The 21467-nt window shown below is 40.6% G+C and overlaps 1 protein-coding gene across 2 annotated transcripts in view; it reads left to right on the top strand.

Moving 5' to 3' along the window:
* Positions 1 to 15639, top strand: part of nbas (NBAS subunit of NRZ tethering complex) — a 292652-nt gene extending 277013 nt beyond the window's left edge. Inside the window, exons 52-53 of one of the 2 annotated variants that reach the window (XR_011340415.1) lie at positions 2738 to 2843; positions 15042 to 15131. Coding sequence is in view for 1 of the 2 variants with exons in the window: in XM_069886343.1 (XP_069742444.1) it covers positions 15042 to 15317 (276 nt within the window). In the remaining variant the exon portion in view is untranslated. Of the gene's footprint in view, positions 1 to 2737; positions 2844 to 15041 lie in introns of both variants that reach the window. The other variant, XM_069886343.1, reaches the window with a different exon arrangement.
* The last annotated feature ends 5828 nt before the right edge of the window (positions 15640 to 21467 follow it).

Here is a 21467-nt window from a genome sequence, read left to right as displayed (position 1 = left end):
AATAAAATAATTGGATTTCTGCAATCTATGCCAGTGCATCTTGTGCAAACCAAAACTAGTTGAGAGATTAAGTCAGATTTAGTGCATAAATTGATCTTTCAATTTGTTTCTCAATATAAGGATTGAATTCAGTACATGAACTTTAATACCTGAGTTTTACAATTTTTTTTAGTCCATGGTTTTCAGATAATTTGGCAGCAGTTAATTCCGTTCATTTATTTGGCGTCATTTAGAAGGATATCAATATGTCATTGATTACCCAAATCTGTGCTCCAATTATATGGAGATTACTTGCAGGGTTATTGTACAGAATAATAAAGAAGGAAAAAAAAAGTAGAATACGATTCAATTCACATGAATTGAACCTTTAAGTGGCAGTAGATGCTATCTGGATGGAGAAATGCAAAGTGTCAACAAATGACCTATAAGCAAAGGAAGAATATGTAACTTTGAAGATAATTAAAGCAAAACCAAGATTACTCATAATGTGAAGATGAGGAGCAGTGAAGTGTTTAAAAGAAAAAGCCTTTACAAATACCACATGTATGAAGTTAATGCAGTTGATGTTGACATTGTTTGGAGTTTCATATATATTGTTCTTGGCAGCTGGCATATCTTGTTTATATTTTCCAAAGGTTAGCTGCTCAAAGCGTTTAATTCGCTTTTCTTTGATTTAGTATGGTGCGCATCGATCAAAACTGCTAATATAACCATTGCTTCTGGGGTAGACTCCAATGCAGCTTTTGTACTTTCATTTAGGCCTTCAGATAGTGGTTGTAAGAGATTATTTCATGTACCTGCCATTGAGATCAGATTTTTTTTTGGAGCTAAACTTTTATTACATATGCAGTCATACCATGTGAGCATGCAAATAAAATACATAAATCACAAAACAGATGTACACAGTGCATCATTCTATCTTATTCGAGTCAGAATTTGCCAAAAATTGATGACACCACCATGTAAGTGTCTAGTTGAAAGTACAAATGCTGGAGTAAGAAGTAAAACACAAAAGTCTGCAGACGTAGTGGTTAGCGCAGCTCTGTTACAGTGAGCAGCAACAATCAGGACCGGGATTTGAATCCCATGCTGTCTGTAAGGCGTTGGTACATTCTCCCCATGTATCTGTGAGTTTTCCCCGGGCGCTCTGCTTTCCTACCATCATTCAAAACGTACCGGGAATGGTAGGTCAATTAGGTGTAATTGGACATGTTACGAGCCCAGAGGACCCCAAAACCCAGCAGCAATAGAGATTCATCAAGACAAATGATTACTTAAACAAAAGTTGCTTTTAATTGTCTTTAAACATGAAGACAGAAATCAAACTTTAACTTGTTACTATTAACTTAACTAACCTAACTTCTAATTCTAAGCGCACATCTATGTAATGTTTATGTAAGTTCCGAAAAGTTATTTGATTCACAGTCCAATCTCACTTCCAATTCCTCCAAGTTTACTGGTTGCAGGCAATTCTTATACTGTTCATAGATTTTAACATTTATAAAGTTCACCAGGCTTTGGTGCTTGAAAGGTAAATGATTACCGCTCAGGAAGATTCTTGTCGGTTTTCAAAGAGTGATTTGTCGTTCGCTGGTACCCACAACCAATTCCTTGTAACCAGTCACTTCAGTGTCTTGCCAAAGAAACTTGCCCCATCAGAGTTTTCCAGATGATAACCTCTTTCTTTCAGGTCACCACAGAGTTCCTTTCTGTTTCACTTCTTTCAAGTGAAACATTAGGTAGCCAGTCCTCTCCTCTTGCATGAACTACAAGGGCTTTGACCAGTCTGAACTAAGCAGTCACAACCTGTCTTCCAAATGGGGTTTTCCACAAGCTTGCTTGCTTGTCCTGTTCCAGTCCCAGCTGCTGATGCTGACTGTAAAACTGATCTCTCTCTCACTCACTCACTCACTCACTCACTCACTCACAAAGCCTGTTTGACTCTCTCTGCTTAGAACAGCAAGTTCCACTCCAAACCGCCTGCAGCCCCAAGAGTTCTTTCATCCATTGTCATTTTGCAAACAACAATCCATTAGTGATGACTCTTGGGCACTCTCCAAAGCTTTTGCAAAGGCTCTTGGTGCTGGCCTGTCTAGCATGAGCAAAACTCCAGTATTTTAAATAAGATCTATCTTAAAGTGTTTGTATGTGACCTACACTAAAAACCTTCCATAATTTATCTCCCAAAAACATACAAACACAACATAATCTGTCACAGGCAACATGGGAACATGGGTTTAGAGGGCCTGTAACCATGCTGTATGTCTAAATCAGTGGTTCTCAACCTTTTTTCTTTCAATTCACATACCACTTTAAGTATTCCCTATGTCATAGATGCTCTGTGATTCGTAAGAGATTGCTTAAGGTGGTATGTGGGTGGAAAGAAAAAGTTTGAAACCACTGTTTTAATCATACCTAATTGACTCGTTATGTGCACAGTTTCATAACTCCAAAGGAAATGGGCCAATGATAATATTTCTCAAGAAAAATATTTCAGTAACAATTTGGTCTAGAGCAGTGATTCTCAACCTTCCCTTCCCACTTTGAGCAATCCCTTACTAGTCACAGCACCAATGGCATAGGGATTACGTAAAGTGATATGTGAGTGAAAAGAAAATGGTTGAAAACCACTGGTCTAATTTTTTTTTAGGCTAGCAGAAACCGGAGAAGTCGACGTTAATGCCATCCGTTTGGAGAGTGCCCAGATGGAAAATTGTGTTTCTCTTCCAATTTACAGGTGGTCTTTGTCAAACAGTATATGAGGCCATGATAGCATGAGAGTGGGGTGCAGAATTGAAATGATTGGCCTCTGGGAGATCCTTGTCACTGATGCAAATGCTGTAGTAAGTTCAACCACAGAAGCTATGTTTCTATTAACATTTTTATTTGATGATGACATACACCATATTTTCATAGGAACATGTATAAGGGCTATACAAAGAAAGAGTATCACAGCAAAGTAGATTATCATAATGTGGGAATAACTGATTGGATTGATATATTTGGGTGCAGACAGTGGAAGGGAGTTTAAACCGAGCAAATAAAGAAAAGGAAATAATGAAGACACTTCCAGGCATGGCTTCTTTGTACTTTACAACTGAGAGTCAAATTCATTTATACCATAGTAGATGGAATATCAGCAAAGGTGATAATTGTTGCTGTCTTGCTAACCTGCTGACAATGAACTGCACGCATGATCCTCCTCAAAGCAAATGAGATACTAACAGAATTTTGTGGTACTTAGAGCAGCATTGTGGCACAGCAGTTAGTGCTGCTACTGCACAGCTCCATCATACTGGGTTCAAACCTGACCTTGCGTACTGTCTGTGGAATTTAAACATTCTCCCGATGGCGTGGTGAACTTCTTCCAGATGTTGATAGGTCAATGTAAGCTGCCCTTGATGTTGAGCCGCAGGAAATTTGCGAAGGTAGGAGATCTATATCAATGATCTGGATGATAATGTGGGAAATAAGATCAGCAAGTTTGCAGACGACACTAAGATTGGAGGTGTTGCGGACAGTGAGGAAGGTTTTCAAAGCTTGCAGGGTATTCTGGATCAGCTGGAAAAATGGCCTGCAAAATGGAAGATGGAATTTAATGCAAACGAGTATGAAGTGTTGCTTTTTTGGAAGGGCAAGCAAGGTAGGATATACACAGTAAATGGTAGGGCACAGAGGAGTGTGGTAGAACTGAAGGATCTGGGAATACAGAGAGATAATTCCCTGAAAATGGTGTCACAGGTAGATAGGGTTGTAAAGAGAGCTTTTGACATATTGGCCTTCATAAATCAAAGTATTGAGTACAGGAGTTGACATGTTATGGTAAAGTTGTACAAGACATTGGTGAAGCAAACTGTGGAGTCTGGTGTATAGTTTTGGTCACCTAACCACAGGAAATATACCAATAAAATTGAAAGAGTGGAGAGAAGATTTACCAGGATGTTGACAGGACTTCAGGAACTGAATTACAGGTAAAGGTTAAACAGGTTATGCCTGCAAACGTAAAAGAATGAGGGGAGATTTGATAGAGGTATACAAAATTATGAGAGGGATAAAGTCAATTCAAGTTGGCTTTTCCCACTCTGGTTAGGTGAGATACGAACCTCATGGGTTAAGGGGAAAAGTTTATGGAGAACATCAGCGGGAACTTCATCACACAGAGAGGAGTAGGAGTGTGGAACGAGATGCCAGCTGAAGTGGTGAATACGGCCTCAGCTTTAACATTAAAGAAAAATTTGGACACTTGATGGATGGGAGAGGAATGGAGGGCTATGGACTGGGTGTGGGTCAGTGTCACATGGTAGAATAATCGTTTGGCACAGATTAGAAGGGTTGAAGGGGCTGTTTTCACTGCTGTAATTTCTATTGGTTCTATAAATGAAAATAGATGGGGAAATGGGAGTTAAGGGAACATTTGAGAGACAAAATAGACTGAGCACCACTTTCTATGTCAGAAAATATGAGAAATAATATGAAATATCATATGGGAACACAACCCAGTCCTCATCAAGGGCTCAGTAGTGGAGAGTGTCAAAATCTTCAAATTCCTTGGGTCAACATCTCCGAGGATCTGTCCTCGAGCCTCCACATTGATGCAACCACAAAGTAGGCTTGCCTACAGATGTGTCTGAGGAGATACGGTATGTCACCGAAAGCGTTCGTAATCTTCTACAGGTCTACCGCGGAGAGCATTCTGGCTAGTTAGATCACTGCCTGGTATGGAGGCATCAACTCTCAGGACAAGAATGAACTTCAGAGGGTTGTTAACTCAGCCTGCAGCATCACAGGCACCAGACTTTGCTCCATCGAGGACATCTACATGAGGTGGTGTCTTACAAAAGTAGCCTCTATCCTCAAAGACCCCCACCACCCAGGCCATGCCTTCTGCACTCTGCTACCATCAGGGAAAAGGTTTAGGAGCCTAAAGACGAGCACTCAATGGCACAAGGGCAGCTTCTTCCCCATCAGATTCCTGATTAACCAAAGACATTGCCGTACTTTTCGTGCATTTTTTTAATAGTAATGTTATAAGATGTTTATAATATGAATGTTTGCACCAAGACACTGCCGCAAAACACCAAATTTCATGACTTGTTCAGGACAATAAATTCTGATTCTGATTTGCATCTCTGATTTCCTGCTAGTGGCCTTCTCGTCAGTGGTGTTATTATATCCTGAATTTTCTTCCTTGCCTATTGGGCATACCACCTCTTGTTCGCTTTCCCTTTCCAGTCACATTATGCAGATTTACATGGTTTCCTTCTAATATTCAGAATTAATATTGAAGTCCACTTTTAGCATCTTGTGGAGAAATCCTCTATGTATATTTTGTTTTGTGGTTGAAGGAATGCAAACAAAGAAACAAAGTTTTGAAATTAAATACTAAAAGGATTTAGGATAGCTGTAGGAGTAACTCTAACATAGAAACTATAATGTAATGCCAAAAATGTTGAAGCACACTTTTATCAATCGTTAAGAGTTTAGATGAATAGTTAAAAGAAAAGGAGTTCTGTTGATATGGGAGCAGACCATATGAACAGGATTAAGAATTGATCTTGTTAAGATTAGCTTGGACCTGTTGGCCCCATGAGCTTGCCTCTGTGTTCCAATTTGCACAAATTCATATCTTAATAGACTTGCAGCGAGCAAAACCAGGATCACTGACAGGATTGCTGTTAGTTCATTAACTTTCTTTGCTCTTGTTTACTCCCTGAAGCAACCTTAGAACATGAGTAAAAGTCAATAGTCCTTTTTATAGTGGGGGGGGGGGGGGAAAAGTGAATGCAAAGGTGGATATTCTCCGTCTTTAGATCGCTTCAATTATCTTCGTAAAAGTTCCAAGGGCGGTTTCAGCAGGGGAACTCCGATCCGTCTAGAGGGTAGACTCAATCAGAGGATTGCCACTGAAAGCGGCCACAAGCAGGAAGGTAAGATGATTGGCATCAATCAGTGAACCGGTGCGGACTCGAAAGGCCAACATGGCCTGTTTCCGCTCCGTAAATGGTTATATGCTGACTGCCCCGTTGTGACAGAGTGGCTGGTGCAGCTGTCAGGCTGCGCTCTCTCTCTCACGCCGCTCTCTCCCTCACACCTGCTCCTGACTGGGGCTGTCAGGCAGCGAGGGGGGGGAGGATGGGGTGCTGTCAGGTAACGGGATGACGAGGCTGTCAGGAAGCGGCTTGGTGGGGGCCATCAGGCAGCATGCCAGTGGAGCTGTTGCAGGGCAGCTGCTGCTGTGCTACATATCCTGCCACTTTTGCCCTAAGAAGCTGGTGCACTGCTCTGGCGACATAAAAGAACACCTTTTGCATTCTCTTCATAAAAAATAAATTTTCCTTTTTTTTGTTGAGCCGACTTTGATATGCAGTTGCACCATAAAAAGGCCTAATGACTACGACATTACTAATGTGTGAAATTATCCACCCAAAATTAGCATATAAAATAGTTTAATGTCACAATGCCATTTAACTGAAACTCTGTTTTTTTGTTCAGTTGATACTGGTAATTTGGATAAATTACAAATCTAATTGGAAATCAAGTTTGCTATAAATGATGAAAGTTATTTTAAGTGTCTTCCTACTGTCGGAGTAGGTGTTGTTCCTTGTTGAATGTTGACAATTGAGATGATCATGTACATGTAGGAGTAATGATCTTCAGTGAAATGTTGCTACCAAATTTTCCTTTCTTGGATAGTGTTTGGAAGGTGGAAATTGCCCACATACTTTTTGGATTGGCAGACTCTGCCAGTTTACCATCTGTTTCTCACATCCTAACAATGACGACAAGATTTATTGGGGGAATGAAGAATTCAAAAAAAAGTTAGTAGTGTACTTTTCATGAGGGCTTACATAGTTGAAGGGCATTGAGCAAGGAAGTCTGCAAGCAATCACTGCTTAAACTTGATTAAATTTGTTTGAAGGAAAATGAACAAAAGTATTTTCTCTGCAGCATCGAAGGCTGAGAGAGACCTGTTAAAGGTTTAGTGTAGATTGTCAAAATATTTTCCTAGGGTAAAAATATCACATACTTGATGACACAAGTTTACGGTGGTGGGGAAGGGGTGAGATTTTGTTCACACACAATAGTAGATACCTAGAACAGGCTGCCAGGAGTAGTGTCAAAGCAGATGTAATAGCATTTAAGAGAATTCGAGATAGATACAGGGAATAGAGCAGGGGTGATCAATCAACAGCCTGCAATCCAAATTTATCCGTCCCACAACCCAATGCAAAAATCTTGCCCGTCAATATGCACGCATGCCGTAGCCAAGCAACGGGGCTCCTGCTATTTGGCAGAGGGACGAGCAATAGAATAGATGGGCAAGCGACTGCCCTGGATTAGGTGGGCAGCCACTGTGGCTTCGGAGGGCGACAAAGCAGGCTGTCTGAGCCCAGTTCTTGTGGCACCAGAGAAAAATTACCTCGGAAAACCAGGGCGAGCCTGACCTATACACCATGTCAAGGATCTTACATTTCATTCAGCACGTGGGTGCATTTCAAGATGGAGAAAGCGCAATGGGAAGCGGAAAAAGCCGATCGGCAAGTAAGTAGAGGGAGGGAAGGGGTAACATTGAAAAGAAACTGCCCTGGCTTAATCCTTACCTCACCGGGGATCGATTGCTAAGGTAAACCAAGTTTAAAAGTGTATTTTATGCAGAAGAAATGCAGCAGTATTTTTTTCACCTTCTATTGTTGCAAAGGGTCAGTGGTTCGCCACCACCTTGAATTTAAAGATGGCGTCCCTGGATTATATCATTAGCCAAGAGACCCCAGGCAAGAAATAATTGAAATCACTTTTTTTTTAAATTACTGGTAGCATCAATGCGGCCTACCATTAAACCGCTGACACACCATCCGGCCCGTGCATGTAAAAGGTTGCTCGCCCCAGAATAGAGGGATATATATCTAACAGGCAGCAAAATTTTAGTTAAATTAGGGCATCTTGTATGGTACAGATATCGTAGACTTAAAGGACTGTTCCTCTGTTGTACTATTAGATATGTGTTACGAACCGTGCATAACAAGCAGCAATAGACAATGAACCAGACTGGTGTTTAATTTTAAAACAATTAACTTTATTTCTTACTCTTAAACTATAGTCTTAACTTTTAAGCTATCCTTAACACTAAATCTATCCCCAATTATGCACAGGTGTACTAATGTGTGTGTGTGTGATATACCCAAACCATTGCAGTCCAGGCCAAAATCTAGAAAGTTACTTCAAAGAACCACGCAGCCTCCACAAACCCTCCAAAACCCTGGGACCCAGTCTCTTCAAGTGACTGTCATTGTTACTTATAATCAAAATGAAGCACTTTGCTTCCCAAAAGACCCTCCAGGCACAGGTCAATCCACCAAAAAGGTCCAGTCATTCACAGAGCAGGCTTTGCTCTGAATTCCACAAAATTGGCTGGCCACATGAGCTGCTTCAAAAAGCTGCTCTCTCTTCAGCCATCAGAATGGTTCTCCCATTGGAAAAAATAACATATAATTTAAGAAATAACATCACAGTATTCGAACAAATTTGGGAACCGTACATGGAACACAACAGAGAACTCCTACCGCGGTTCTCCACCACCTAAAATGACAGAAGAAGAAGAAGACGAAATGAACTGACCCAGTATGTAAAAGTTGATGACACAATTTTCTAGTTTATTTTCATTGTATGATTACATTGTTTAATGGGTTTAATGTATCATATAGTTTGAACGTTGAGTGGGTGAGGAGGGGGGGTTGAAGGAGGGAGGGAAGGGAGAGGGGAAAAAGGGGAGAAAATGACACTGTATATTCAAGAGGGAAATGTTTGTGTGTATTTTGGTTGGTATGGTTCATAGTGTGAAAATTTTTTTTAAAATTTAAAGAAGAATGGTTCTCCTCTGCAAAATCACAAGATCTTTGCAAATGTATTAAATCTGGAACAGACTGTGACAAGCCTTCCCTCACTTCTTCCAATGTATTGAATTGTCACTGGGCTGTGACTTGTGTTGCGATGGTCCTCGTGGGAAATGTTAGATGTTAACTGTGACCAGTCCATTCCTCCTGTCTATACTATCCCTTACAATGATAATCCCATTTTACTAAAATGAGAGCTCATAATATATGAAATTAAATCTAAAAGTTTTACAACTTGAAAATAGGTGCAATATGATGTAATACTAAAAACTAAAATAAAATATTTTTAATCCAGATTTAAGGATTGTGCAGTAGTTGAAGGAAAAGCAATTCTCATGATATTAGAACAGAATAAGTGAAAGGGATTAAGAGTAAATCCGATTCAAGCAGTGGGAGCCATTGTTTGTTCTGTATCACTCTCCACTAGCTGTCTCCACTTTCACCCTCCGCTGGCCCATCTTACTTCATCCAACCTCTTTCCCTTCCTTCCCTCCCTGGTACCCATAATACAGCTGCCTGTCTCCCAACTGTACCCTTCACCCTCTCTATATGTCCATCACTCTTCTCTGCTGCACCAATCTACTGTTGTTCTTTGCTCTCCCCTCTTCGCAGTCTATCTTACTGAAGGGTTTTGAGGTGAAATGTCAAAGTTGTCTCATTAGAATCAGAATTTATCGTCATGAACAAATCACAAAATTCATTCTTCCCCTGCACCCTCCCCACAGATGCTGCTTGACCTCCTATGTTCCCCCAGCATATTGTTTTTTTGCTCCAGATTTCAGCGTCTGCAATCTCGTGTCTTCAGTTCTATGATTCATTTAAACTCTGCTGAATGTTTTCTGCATTTTGTTTTTGTTTCAGATTTCCAGCATCTGTCATTTCTTCATTGTCATGTATATTTATTTCTTCCAAAAAATGAGTTTAAAACATTAGATCTTTTGCAACACTATTAGCTCACAATAGACAGCTTTTCCCCATTGAAGTTAAAGATCCCCTTGATACCCCACAGAAATTCTATCAAACAAAATGTGATCCTGAACTCCAGAAAGAGGTAGTAAGGCAGAAAGAGTGGAGATTTTAACAATGTTATGAAGGAGGAAATGGTAGAAAGATTAAGCAAGTTTGAGGAAAAGAATTCTAGAAATTCCTACCACTGCTTTTTCCTCCATCTTTTCTACTATCATTATCATCTGTGCCAAATAAATGAGGACACACAGTTTGTTCTTCGTTGAGCAGTTGGATTATGATCGTGCCAGAGAAAATAATATTATTAATGAGCAAGCTCAGAGGGATGGAATCCTGAATAGAGCCTGCTGTGCATAAATGTTCTTAGCACCTCTTTTAAAATGCAAGGCTGATGAGCACTTGTAAATGTTTATCAGCAATTACTTTGAACAAAGAGTTCATTGTTTGGGGGGATTATTTACTTGTAACTGTTGTCAATAGGCTTCTTCAGGTGGATTCTCCGCTAAGAATGTGCCTGAAGAAGAGAAAGCGGCCCTTTGATTTGCCGTTCAGGTGGCCAGCGCTAAAAGTGCAGCGCTGGCCACCTGAAGGAGCAGCTGCACTGGGATGGGCATCTGAGCTCACTCCAGCTCCTGTCCCTTGGGCTGTCAAGTTAGGATGGCTGGCTGTCAGCTGGGACAGCCAACGCAGTCTATCAGTGCGGGGACATCCCCCGTGGAATGATTGCTCTGACCCTGGCGGGGGGAGAAGGGGGCGGGGGAGTACGGCGTTCGAAATGGGTACCAGCATTGTTTCACCCCCCATTCTCCCCCGCCGTCTGCTCTAGCCCTGCAGTCCCTACGCTGACGGCCAAGCCAGCTGCCCCTGCCCCGACATCCTGGGCCGGGGAAGGGGCATCTGTGAGAGGAGCTGTCAGGCGCTCGCCAGCTGACTGTCATCCCGAATGCAGCCGCTTTTCGGCGGCTGCATTCAGATGGCTGGGGAGGCCACTGTGCTGCGGCGATTATCCCTCTCGGAGGAGGGTTACAGAGTTCGTCTTGCAAGCACCTCCTGCACGTGGCCTCCCAACAGTCGCATATTGCCAAAATATGTTGCTTTACAAGCGGGGCAATTGGACACCTGAATGTGCTTAGTGTTGGAAGAGTAGACAGCATATTATGTTAAAAAATGTGAAATCTATCATACTAGTTTTCCCATCAACTAGTTTTCCCTGTTATAATTTCTTTTCTCTGAACTATTGTAATTAATAAATGAACACGTTGCTTTGGTAGCATATGGATTTTTGGGGAAAAAACACTTACAAATAATACAGCAGAATTCATTACAACATGGGGTTAAAAAAAACATAAGTACTTGTTTTTACATGATAACCGTTAAACAGGCAAATTGTGGTAGATTATTAGAATTGGGACATGTCTGTACCTTTAAACTATTTTTGACTTGCTCTTTGGATGTGAAGTACAATTATTACTTGATAATATGACATTGTAGCGGCAGCTACTAACTCTGAAACACACCACAGGACGCTGAGAGGTTTCAGTTGAATTGATAAAGTTGAACTTTGTGCGCTCCCTTTAAGGGCAGCGTCAGCTCCGCCCCACGCGGGTGGTGACCTCATCACGTTGCCCGAGGTGCGCACTTTGGCCTAAGCCACAAGACGCTGAGATAACCCCAACGGCGCCATCTTCCCACGGCTGCCCCGCCAGAGCGGAGATACAAGCAGGGCTGGTTCGCCATGAGAGATGTGTACTGCCACACAATAGGTTTTATTCAATAATTGGTTGCAAAAAGAAATTCCAGAAGTACTTAAGCAACTTTGTGACCGTCGTGAGTTGAATCTAATTTCATTTCAGGACTGTCCTGTGGGAGTTCCTGCAGTCAAATATATTGCCTATGTAGCCTCCTTCTTATACAGCTATGTTGTCATTTTAATTCCTGGTTATTTGTTTTTCTGCCTTTTTAAGACAGATTGCAGAATGCTTCCATTGATTAAGCTAAAGACTTGAATAATTTTCAATTGCATTATTGAAATTCTCATGGAGCATGAGTTGGGAAAGTCAGGAAAAATATAATATAGAGGAAAAACCAAACAGATTGGACAAGAATTTTCATGACTAATGTAAATGTTTAAACATTTGAACCTAAGTATTGTGCATTAACTGTTGTTCCATTTGTTACCTGGTTTCTTTACTTGCTAATTTTAATCTTCCCTGAGACAAATGCTCTTTAGGGCTGCAATAAAGTTACATTTATTGCTGTCATTCTTAATTTGTCTGAGATGTGATATTTATTTTTCATTGAGAGCCTCGTTATGACTGTACCAAGGAGTTTGAGTGCACTTACCAAAGGAAAGGATGTACTTGTCATAGAGTGAAGATTCCTTATACTGGTTCCAAGAATGGACAGTTATCCAAATGTGGGGGAAAGTAGAGTAGAGTAGCCTGTATTCTCTGGAGCTTTAGAAGAATTACAGGAGACATATAAAATTCTTTCAGAGCATGACAGCTGAGATGAAGGAAAGATTTTTTTTCTGCCTCCAGAATACACAAGTGGATTGGGGTAGGAGCGTCACTGTCTCAAAAAAGGGGGTGGAATGTTTAGGATTGAGGAGAAATTCCTTCATTTACAGGGTGGTGAATCTATGGAAGCTTGTGGAGACACAGTCATTGAGTGAAATGAAAAGAAAAATTGGTAGATTTCTGCATATTAAGTAAAGCAAGAGATATGGGTCCACTGGTGCTGATGCAGAGGGTCATCTGTGATTTCAATGAATGACGGAGGAGACTTTAAATTTAAATTTAGACAGACCGTTTCGGCCCACGAGTACGTGCCGCCTAATTTACACCCTATTAACCTGCACCCCCGGTACATGTTCTGACAGACTGACGCAAGCACACAGGCACTATTGGTACCCAGTAATTCGAGTAAACATTCACACCGTCACAGAGTGATTACCGAGTTAACTCGACCAGGTTCTGACACTTGCCCCCACCAAAAGTCAGAACCTTGTTGATTTTTCCTCACCCTGCCTGATTGTAACCTTTCATACCATCAGATTACCCGCTCTGGACCCACTAATTTGGCTGGTTCAACCCACATATACTTGGCGGTGTGAAAGCTGCTAATGTTAAAATATCGATTAGCCCCTTTCATACTGCCAACTAAAGTGGGTTGAACCAGCCAATTGACTTAGATGAAAATGTAGGTAGATTAATTGGTAGGTTTGTTAATGACACAAAAATTGATGAGACAAATAATAAAGATGATTCTGAAAGGATACAGAGAGATATTACTTAATTGGAAAGTTCATTGAGTGGTGGTAGATGGAAATTAAGATTCAATTTATTATCATTGTACTAAAACAGTGTCATATTACATGAAATTGTGTTTGACTGCTGTGAGGCAGACAGATTCGCCATCGACAGAAATTGCCTGAAGCACCTCTTGCAGTCAAAGAAAGAGGAGCAAAAGAGAGTCCCCCAGAGTCAACAAGTGTCCATAGATTTATCTCCAGCACTTCCACAGCCTCCGAGTCCAGTCCAAACCATTGGCAAACCAAGCTCCAGATTTGAACCTCCTTCGGTACGCTCCCCCTCACATCCTGGTTCCGATACCTGGCACCCCTTCAACCAGTTTCAAGCTGATCTCCAGCAATCCACTGTGAGTCTCTCAATAGCAGTCTTCAGCAGCCCACAGCCTCCTTGGGTTCCTCACCTTGTGCTGCTAGCAGTCCACTGAATGTGTGGGTCTTTCAGCTGCAGAGCCCCCTCACTGGTCTGCCGCTGTGGTTACTGTCCAACGGGTCATCTCCTCTACTTCTCCTGCGCATTCTGGTGCGCTGCGTCAGTCCTCTGCTCCCCTGGAGTCTGCTGCCAATCAGAGGCACCGCCACCTTGGGTGCAGACCCCCTGGTCACGGGATTAGAGGGCACTTCGGAAGTGTTGATGTACAGAGGGACCTTGGGTTGCAAGTTCATAGCTCCCTGATAATGAGGACATAGATGGATAGCATAGTGAAGAAGATATTCAGTTTCCTTGCTTTCCTAGACAAAAGCTTTAAATTTAAGAGTTGGGCTGTTTTGTTGCAACAATACAAATATTGGGCTGGCTACTTACACTTCAAATATTGTACACAGTTCTGGTCACCACATTACAGAAAGGTTGTGCTGGCATTATAAAGAGTGCAGCAGAAATTCACAGGAGTGTTTACCTATCAGGAAAAATTGGACAGGCTGGGTTTATTCTCACTGAATAGGAGTCTCAGGGGTAACCTCATATAAATGTATAGAATTACAATGGTATAGATAAGTATTTCCTGGAATTGAGGAATCTAAAACTAGAAGGCATAAATTCAAAGTGAGAAATTTAAAAGTGTCCTGCAGGACAAGTTTTCCCACACAAAGAGTGGTGACAAGATGGAAATAATCTACCACAGGAAGTGGTAGACGCAGATACAATTACATGGTTGAAAGGGCATTAAAGGAGTAGAGGAACATTACCTTTATGTGGGCAAATGGGATTAGTATAGATGGGCTTCTCTATCTGCTTGGACAAGCTGAGGTCAAGGATCCATTTCTGTTCATCATATCTGTAACACTAAATCTCCAACCTTTCAAGTCTGGGTGGTTGTGTGTCCTTAACAAGTTCTTTCTTTTTGTCTTTTGTCTTATAATCTGTTTATTCTTAATACAGGTGTATTAGTTAGGCATTGTAAGTTTTAAGAATAAATTGGATAGGTACATGGATGAGGGAGGTTTGGAGGGTTGTGGAATGCGAGCAGGTCAATGGGGCTAGCAGAATAATAGTCGGCACAAACTAAAAGCGCTGAATGGCCTGTTTTCCATGGTGTTGCATTTTGTGGTCTCAAGCAACTGGAAAATACACTTATCCGACATCTACCAATCTCCATAGGTGGCGGATACCAGGGCTTTTATCGTATATCCCTTTTGACTCAGCATCCCCATCCTTTTTGTAAAAATTGTCGAGTGCTCTCTGCTCTTCTTTAACAAAGACAGTGTAGAAATCTAATTGCAAAGTATGTTAAGATTTTGTGTGTATTCTTTTGTAGTGCTTGTGTATAATGCGCAGGTCACATAATGAACCAAAAGCTTCAGTAACTAATGAAATAATGTGTTTTCAACGATTTGTGCAAAAAATAGTTCTGACTGTATTTTTCTCCCCTTAGATCGACGCTTCCAGTTGTGATTCAGAACTGCTTTCTTTGCTGTTAAAAAAGAAATTAGTGGTCAACTGCATCTCTACTGCTTTTTACCCTCACCTTATAAGTCACCTTCTGGCCAATTACAAGGAGGAACAATGCAGTGTCGAGGAGATAGCCGGACAGTTGAATCAAGGAGGCTACACTGTGGAAGCTGGTTCTGTAATGATGTTTCACAAAGCTCTACATCCATCCTTAAGTACATTTAGCACTGCATTATGTGTTGCAAAAAGGTGGCTATGAAAGGGTTTTGCCAGCATAAAAAAGTTCAGTTCCTCAAAAGTGAAATTGCGAAGAATGGGCACACAATCCTGCCCACAGTTTTTCAATCGAACAATGGGATAGAAGTTGACATGACTGTAATTGCCTGCAAATATTCTTCTGGCCCTTGATCCACAAAGTCATTTTGATTGTCTAAGCAGCCTCTCAACTGTCTATTTTTCTTTTGCAGACGAGAAATCAAAACTCCTCAATTAATAACAGTTAACAAGAACTAATGAAGGTTATCACTAAATGCACTTCTGCAGTTGTTTCTGTGAAAGTTTATTAAAATGTTCAAACAAAATTTCTTATTTAAATTTGTAAGATTATTTTAAATTCTCTTCTGTGGTTTGTAAAAATTGGGAAAACTTCTTCAATCAAAACATTGCCACCTGCTTTCATATTTTAAGAGGAACTATTTGTATCTGAGCACCATCTCAATTTTTCTTCAGATTGAACACGACCTTGCTACTCTGAACAAATTTACCCTTGGCATTCTTGAATTGAGCTGCAGAGCTTAGCAAATTTCTGTTTGGTGAAACCTTTTTAAGAAGCACTGATTAACGAAAACTGATTTCAAATTGTTCCTTGAATGTAGTGTTTCAAACTTTCCCAAGATTGTAATAGTTGCATATATGTTTTTAAAAAAATCTCAACTCTTGTATTCAAAGCCTTGGTCTGGGAAGGCAAGAATGCCGAATACCTTCCTCAGTGTAGTATCGATAGGTCACAGAATCATTACTTTCCTGCCCAAGGATCTTCAGCATCATCCTTCACTGTTTCAACGTTACATGCGCCTCCAAAACAATTAAGCATATGTGCACATTATTCCCAGCTCAAATTTTATTAAACCCTTTTGCCATTGTCTGTCAATCCAAGTTTTGACATTCAGCATATTTTATGAAATAAAACTAGTCATCCCAGCATTGAACCCTGGGAAATCAACGAAAATATTAACCTCATTGTGAAATAGTCTGTTTAATGTTATCACCTTCCTCATTCCTCCCGTTTGTTGTCTCTGAATTCCCGTGGCTTACAGGGAATTTGAAGGAAATAAGCCTGATGTACTTGGCTGATCCTCTATTATATTTTTACTTTCTCCACATACCCTTCATACTTTTAAAAGCCTGTTTCCTGAAATACTTTCAGATTCTACAGTCTTCTGCAATGAATTATCGGCTAAATCAAGAAATTTCTCTTCATGTTATTCTTAAATAATTTACAACATTCATCTGAAATTATGTGCTATTAATAGCCTTTTCAAAAGCATTATTTCAGAGGTTCGCAGGAAGTTAAGGCACATTATAAAGATTATCACGATCTACTTGGTTTGCCTCTTAGGTTAAGGATATTTTGTGAAGAACTCTCTTATGAATCCATACTGACTGCCACTAACTCGATTATTGTCCAGATTAAGATAGTTTATTTCTGAATCTTCACCTGGGTTCCACAAAAATGAAATTGACTACCCCAAAAACTCAGCAGCAATAGAAATTCACCAAGTCAAATGGTCACTTAAACAAAAGTTGCTTTTAATTATGTTTAAACAGGATCAAATTTTAACTTATTGCTATTAACTTCACCTTACATAATCCCCTTCTAATTCTAAGCGCACGTGTATAAGTTCAGAAAAGTTCTTTGATTCACAGTCCAATCTCACTTCTCCACTCCTCCAAGTTCATTGGTTGCAGGCAATTCTTATACTGTGCACAGAATTTAACATTTATGAAGGTCACCAGGCTTTGGTGCTTGAAAGAAAAATGGTTACCACTCAGGAAGGTTCTTGTCGGCTTTCAGAGAGATATGTTGCTCGTTGGACACCCACAACTGATCCCTTTCGATCAGCCACTTCAACGTCTTGCTGAAGAAACTTGCCCCATCAGGGTTTTCCTGAAGATAACCTCTTTCTTTCAGGTCACCACAGAGTTCCTTTTTGTTTCCCCTTATTTCAAGTGAAATATTATGCAGCCAGCCATCTCCTCTTGCATGGACCACAAGGGCTTTGACCAGGCTGAACTAAGAACTCACAGCGCTTCTTCATAATGGGGTTTTTCCACAAGCTTGCCAGCTTGTCCTGTTCCAGTCCCAGCTGCTGCTGCTGAACTTCTCTCACAGAGAAAACCACATGACCGTCTTAGAACAGCCAACTGCACTCAGACAGACTGTGGCTCTGGACCTAATCTACATTTTAAATGAGATCTACTTTGAAGTGTTTGTATCTGTATGTGACTTAAACTAAAAAAGCATGCCACAATTTATCTTCTCTAAAATATATCTATACATAATATAAAATATAACAATCTGTCACACTGTCCTAATATTACTGCTGAATTTAATTTTGATGTCTACATGGGACAGTTTACAGTTTTTTACAACCTCCTTGATATCTACTTAATTATTTCTCCCTCGACAAATGTTCTCACTAGTTTCATTTCTCTAAGATAAACTCAATCCAGCCTTGGGGGTGTATTTGCTTTGAGCCTGATTAGCAAGTCTAAGACTTTGATCTCCTTTTTAAACAAAATCATTGATTCAGTTGGACATATTATTTTGGAGATGAAATGTAATGCATGCCTTCCCCAGAGTCATAGAACATTTATGATTCTGTGCTCCAATTCCATTCCAAACATTCTTGCTGCTTTACCAATTGTGCTCTTGCTGCTGTCATTGTATTTTGTTTTATCGTAAAATCAAAGAACAATGCAGCATCGGAGTCGATCCTTTGAAACAGCCCTTGAATTAACCCACCCTCTTTCATCATTGCTTTTAAGTAAAAATTCCTTGAATTATTTTTCCTATTTCCCATTTGAATGTTATCATCCCCATCTATTTTTCAAATAGCAATCCCTCGCTAAGTTCGAGTAAACAACAAAGTTAATATTTCTACTGATTTATTGGTCATCCTGGAATTAGAGCATCTTGAAATCGGTATCATTTAATTCCATCTGCCAATGGAAATAATTTCTACTTGTTTATTCCATCATCATTATCATTCATCATCTGTGAATGCTGCAAAAATATCCCTGCTTTGAACAGAATGACTTGATCATGCTCTATCTCCACAAAGCTGAAGTGTCTCATATCCTGACTCTTATAAAAAAAATTTGTTTCTCCTCACCAGGATTGAAATATACTCGAGATTCCCTTAATTGTTCTTTCATAAAGGTAACATAGAACACAATACGTCTCAGGGACAGGATCCTTGGCCCACAGTTAGTGCATTGAACACGATGCCAAGCTAAATAAAATCGCTTCTGCTTGCCCATGATCCATAACCCTCCATTCCCTTCAAATTCACGTAATCTGTCTAAAAGTAACTGAAATGTTACTATCATGCCTGCTTCCACCATTGCCTGCAGTAGCCCATTCCATAGAAATGCCCAACAGGTTGGCCCGTGTTTATTTTTTTTTAATTTGGAGATACAGCGTGGTAATAGACCCTCCGGCCCACGCTCCCCAAGTAAACTCGTGTGGCAAATTAACCTACTAACCCTGTGCATCTTTGAAATATTGGAGGAAAACAGCATCTGAGGGAAACCCATACAAACACAGAGAGAGCATATAAACTCCTTAGAGACAGTGGCGGATTTGAACTGGGAGGCCGGGGCTGTAATAGTGTTGAGCTAACCACTACATTGACAGCCAAAAAAAAAACTAAATTAATATAATAGATGGAAAAATTTGCATCAGAACTAACTTACATAATTATCCCATCATAAACAAAAGCTACCATGTATTTAGATGGGTGACAAGGTTCTCAAGCTTGCATCAGCATTCATGGAAACAATATGAGAGTGAAAGTGAGTTGGAGAATTAAAAGGCAGTCATTGTTCTGCTGAGCACGTTCTTTAATTATGCAAGGTGGCTCTGAACTTTCAGTATTTTTTTTTGGTAACAAGTCAAATTGTTTTTGAAAATCGTCTCTCCAAACCCAGTTCAAGATTGGAAAGATGTGGCAATAAACCTCATTGTATTCTTAATTCCAAATCCCAGGCAGAACTGCCACTTGTATGGGCCCACAGCAAGCAGGAAGTGGAGACGCAGCACTCCTCTGCAGGGTTCTACCACCCAGTCCAACAGCCAATGGCTTCGTACAATGGCCTGTTAAGGGAACCGATGAGCTTTATTTTAAAATCTTGTGACTGTGAGGTCTGGGCACAAGATGGCGGCACCTGTGTTCGGCAGCAGCCTCAAGGGGTACAGATTCTGGATAAGCAGAGGACTGGTGCAAGACACCAAAAAGCAGGGTTATCACCCCTGCTTGAGAAGAAGCAGAGGAGATGACTCTACAGGACAGTGACCATGGTGGCAGACCAGTGAGGGGCTCTCTGGCTGATGAACACAAAGGTGGTGAGCTGTTGGCAACTCGAGGTGAGGAATCCATGTGGGCTGCTTGCATATTGAGGTCAAAGGACTCACACCAGGCTGCGGATTGATGGAGACTAGCTGAAGGGGTAGCAGGTATTAGAACCAGAATGTGAGAGGGTGCTGAAGGCTTCCTGATCACGTCAGACGTTTGGATCTGGAGCTTGGGTTGCTGATGGGTTGGACTGAGGTCTGTGAGGCTGCAGGAGTATTGGAATCAAATCCATGGTCATTCACTGAATCTGAAAGGACTTTTTTGCTTCTCTGAGGTGTGCTGGGCAATTTCTGCTGAGGGTGAATATTTGCCCCACAGTAGAATACATGCATTTTCATGTAATATTAAATCAGTTTTATTACATGACAATGAAATATTCTTGAATCCTAAATGCCATATGCATTAGAGTGACATTTTTATATTTTAGCACTGGCAAACTTTTTTTTATAATCTCTCAGTTTATACTATTTGTTTTCCCTCTTGTCTTTAACTGCTACAATAAAGACTGATACAGGGTTCTTTGTATTTCTGCTATTTATCCTGTCTCCACAAGTTCTTCCTGAATCCACCCCTACTTTTTTTATATAATTTTTTAATTTTTCACATTATAAACCATATTGACCAAGATACATACAGACATTTTTCTTCTTAAATATATTCAGTGTCGTTTTCTCCCCCTTTTTCTCCCCTCCCTTCCCTCCCTACCTCACTCCCTTCCCCATTTATTTAAAGTTCAATCTATAAGATACATTAAACCCGTTAAACAATGTTGTCACTTAATAAAAATAAACAAGAAATTTTACTGAGTCAGTTCTTTTTGTTATCTTCTCCTTCTGTCATTTTAGGTGGTGGAAGTCCACAGTAGGATTTCTCTATTGTGTTTCATGTATGGCTCCCATATTTGTTCGAATATTGTAATGTTATTTAACCATATAACCACTTACAGCACAGAACAGGCCAGTTCGGCCCTACTAGTCCATGCCGTAGCAAATCCCCACCCTCCTAGTCCCACTGACCAGCACCCGGTCCATACCCCTCTAGTCCCCTCCTATCCATGTATCAATCCAGTCTTTCCTTAAATGTAACCAATGATCCCGCCTCAACCATGTCTGCCGGAAGCTCATTCCACATCCCCACCACCCTCTGCGTAAAGAAATTTCCCCTCATGTTCCCCTTATAATTTTCCCCCTTCAATCTTAAACCATGTCCTCTAGTTTGAATCTCCCCCTTTCTTAATTGAAAAAGCCTATCCACATTTACTCTGTCTGTCCCTTTTAAAATCTTAAACACCTCTATCAAGTCCCCTCTCAATCTTCTACGCTCCAGAGAAAAAAGCCCCAGTCTGCACAACCTTTCCCTGTAACTCAGACCCTGAAATCCTGTCAACATTCTTGTGAACCTTCTCTGCACTCTCTCTATTTTGTTTCTATCTTTCCTATAATTTGGTGACCAAAACTGTACACAGTACTCCAAATTTGGCCTCACCAATGCCTTGTACAATTTCATCATAACCTCCCTACTCTTGAATTCAATACTCCGATTTATGAAGGCCAACATTCCAAATGCCTTCTCCACACCATCTACCTGAGTATCAGCCTTGAGGGTACTATTTACCATAACTCCTAAATCCCTTTGTTGCTCTGCACTCCTCAATTGTCTACCATTCAATGTATATGACCTATTTAAATTTGCCTTTCCAAAATGTAGCACCTCACATTTATCTGTATTAAATTCCATCAGCCATTTCTCAGCCCACACCTCCAGCCTTCCTA

Source organism: Narcine bancroftii, chromosome 6, assembly GCF_036971445.1.
Source record: "Narcine bancroftii isolate sNarBan1 chromosome 6, sNarBan1.hap1, whole genome shotgun sequence".
NCBI classification, from domain to species: Eukaryota; Metazoa; Chordata; class Chondrichthyes; order Torpediniformes; family Narcinidae; genus Narcine; species Narcine bancroftii.
This window is presented reverse-complemented; position numbering and strand designations above follow the sequence as displayed.